Source organism: Chenopodium album, chromosome 3, assembly GCF_948465745.1.
Source record: "Chenopodium album chromosome 3, dcCheAlbu1.1, whole genome shotgun sequence".
Classification (NCBI taxonomy): Eukaryota; Viridiplantae; Streptophyta; class Magnoliopsida; order Caryophyllales; family Amaranthaceae; genus Chenopodium; species Chenopodium album.
The window spans coordinates 78,216,200-78,218,187 of record NC_137836.1 but is presented as its reverse complement, the minus strand read 5'-3'; the positions used below and the strand labels follow the sequence as shown (position 1 = coordinate 78,218,187).

General features: G+C 29.8%; 1 protein-coding gene across 1 annotated transcript; it reads left to right on the top strand.

Moving 5' to 3' along the window:
• Positions 1 to 858, top strand: LOC145617943 (uncharacterized). Its single transcript, XM_081672716.1, has one exon. The coding sequence runs from the start codon at positions 33 to 35 to the stop codon at positions 630 to 632; it is 600 nt and encodes a 199-aa protein (XP_081528842.1). The 5' UTR covers positions 1 to 32; the 3' UTR covers positions 633 to 858.
• Positions 859 to 1,988: the final 1,130 nt, after the last annotated feature.

Sequence of the window (1,988 nt, the reverse complement as noted above, 5' to 3'; positions counted from 1 at the left end):
TAAAAATAAAAAAACCAACAAAGAAAAATATCATGGATTCAAAAAAATCCAACAAAATTAGAGATATAGTAAGGCTACAACAAATCCTAAAGAAATGGAGAAAGGTTGCTAATGCATCAAAATCCAACACAATTACCACCAATGTATCCACAACAAACACGGCCTCGGCCACTACCACCACCATTGCGAGCAATGGTGGTGGTAGCGGCAGTGGAAACAAAGGCATAAAATTCTTAAAAAAGACACTTTCATTTTCAGACAACTCTGTTTCAGGAACAGAGTATGTCCCAAAAGGTTACTTAGCAGTTTGTGTAGGAAAAGAGCTTAAAAGATATGTAATCCCAACAGAATACTTAGGTCATCAAGCATTTGGAATATTGCTAAGAGAAGCAGAAGAAGAGTTTGGATTCCATCAAGAAGGTGTCCTTAAGATCCCTTCCGACGTCGCGGTGTTTGAGAAGATCTTACAGATGGTACAGCATAAGAGGGAGGAGTTTTACTTCCATGAAATGTCTCAAAGTTTTGAGTTTCATGCATCTGATATTGATGTTATGAGTTCTACTTTGAGTGGTTGTTGTTCACCTGATTGTGATCAAATTCTTCAGCCTTCTCTTCCTCAGTTGTGCAGATGATCATTTTCACTACTACTAATTAAATTTTGGTTATGATTTTTTTTCATAAATTTTAGCCATTTTTTTTTGTTGGGTTTGTTTGCCCTTCCCTTATTAACATTTTTTTGTTGGAATAAAAAAAATGTTTTTAATAAGGGGAATGAGGTAGATTTTTCTCATTAGAACAAAACAAATTTGTTCTGTTTGTAATGGTTGATTAGTTTTTAATAGATCAGTCATTCATGTATCATTAATTCATTATCGTTTTTATTCATATTGTATTTACGTTATTTATATTATCGCACATGTTTATTTTCACGTATAAAGACGGAAAAATAGATTTTGACTTCAAAATAAATATTCCGCAAACGTAGTCTATTATTTGATACCAATTCAGTTGTATTTTCTAGGAAGTAGGAACTAGAATTTCATTTGAGAAACAGATTTATATCTAGAAGTAATGTAATTAATTCCCTACATTTGCTATCAATCAACAAGCCGTGATATATGATGAGATTTGAATATTTAAATTGATTGAGAATTGTCCTCTAATTTGTCCTTTCATTCTAAGGGAATAATAGTAAAAGTTGTACATTTTTATTTTATGATATCTAATCATAGATTATGGATTCAGAATATGGTAATCATGTTGTAATTTTCTTAATAAACACTATAAGACAATTTTCCCATGATAGTCGGGAAGCAATAATCAAACTTTAATAGGGAATAACAAATGTTTAATCTTCTCACTTTAAAGTTAACGATTATTACTTATTCTTGTTCAAATAAGATCTAAGCATATGTTTAGATGGATCAATAAAATCTTTACTACACATATATTTCTTTTATTGGATTAAAAAAAACATGTCTTCTTCATATTAATTTGGCAACTTATGAGAGTTTAAATTTTAATTGTTTTTACAACTATAGAAACTATGTTAATGCAAAATAGAGGCATGGGTCAACTTAGTTATTCCAAATAACGTAAGAAGATATCATATACTCATTTGTTCTATTCTCAGTATAATTAACACGTGTACACACTTTTTATCGTCTAAACCTTAAACCTTTAATAATTCAGCATTTTAAAACGTTAACCATAATACATTTGGCTCAATGCAAGCTATTGATCCAAAATTATTGATTGAATTATAGTACTCCATCCATATAAGCTAAATGTACAACATGAATTATTTCCATATCAAAAAGTCAGAATAAATAAATAAAAAATAATAATTCAAGAAGAAAGTGCATGCACGATACAAATCAACCATCATGCTTATAGTAATGCAGGCTTATACAAGCAATTAAGTATATTCTCACCCCATAAACACAAGCAATTAATAATTATAACATACTAATAATTTTTGTGGTGCA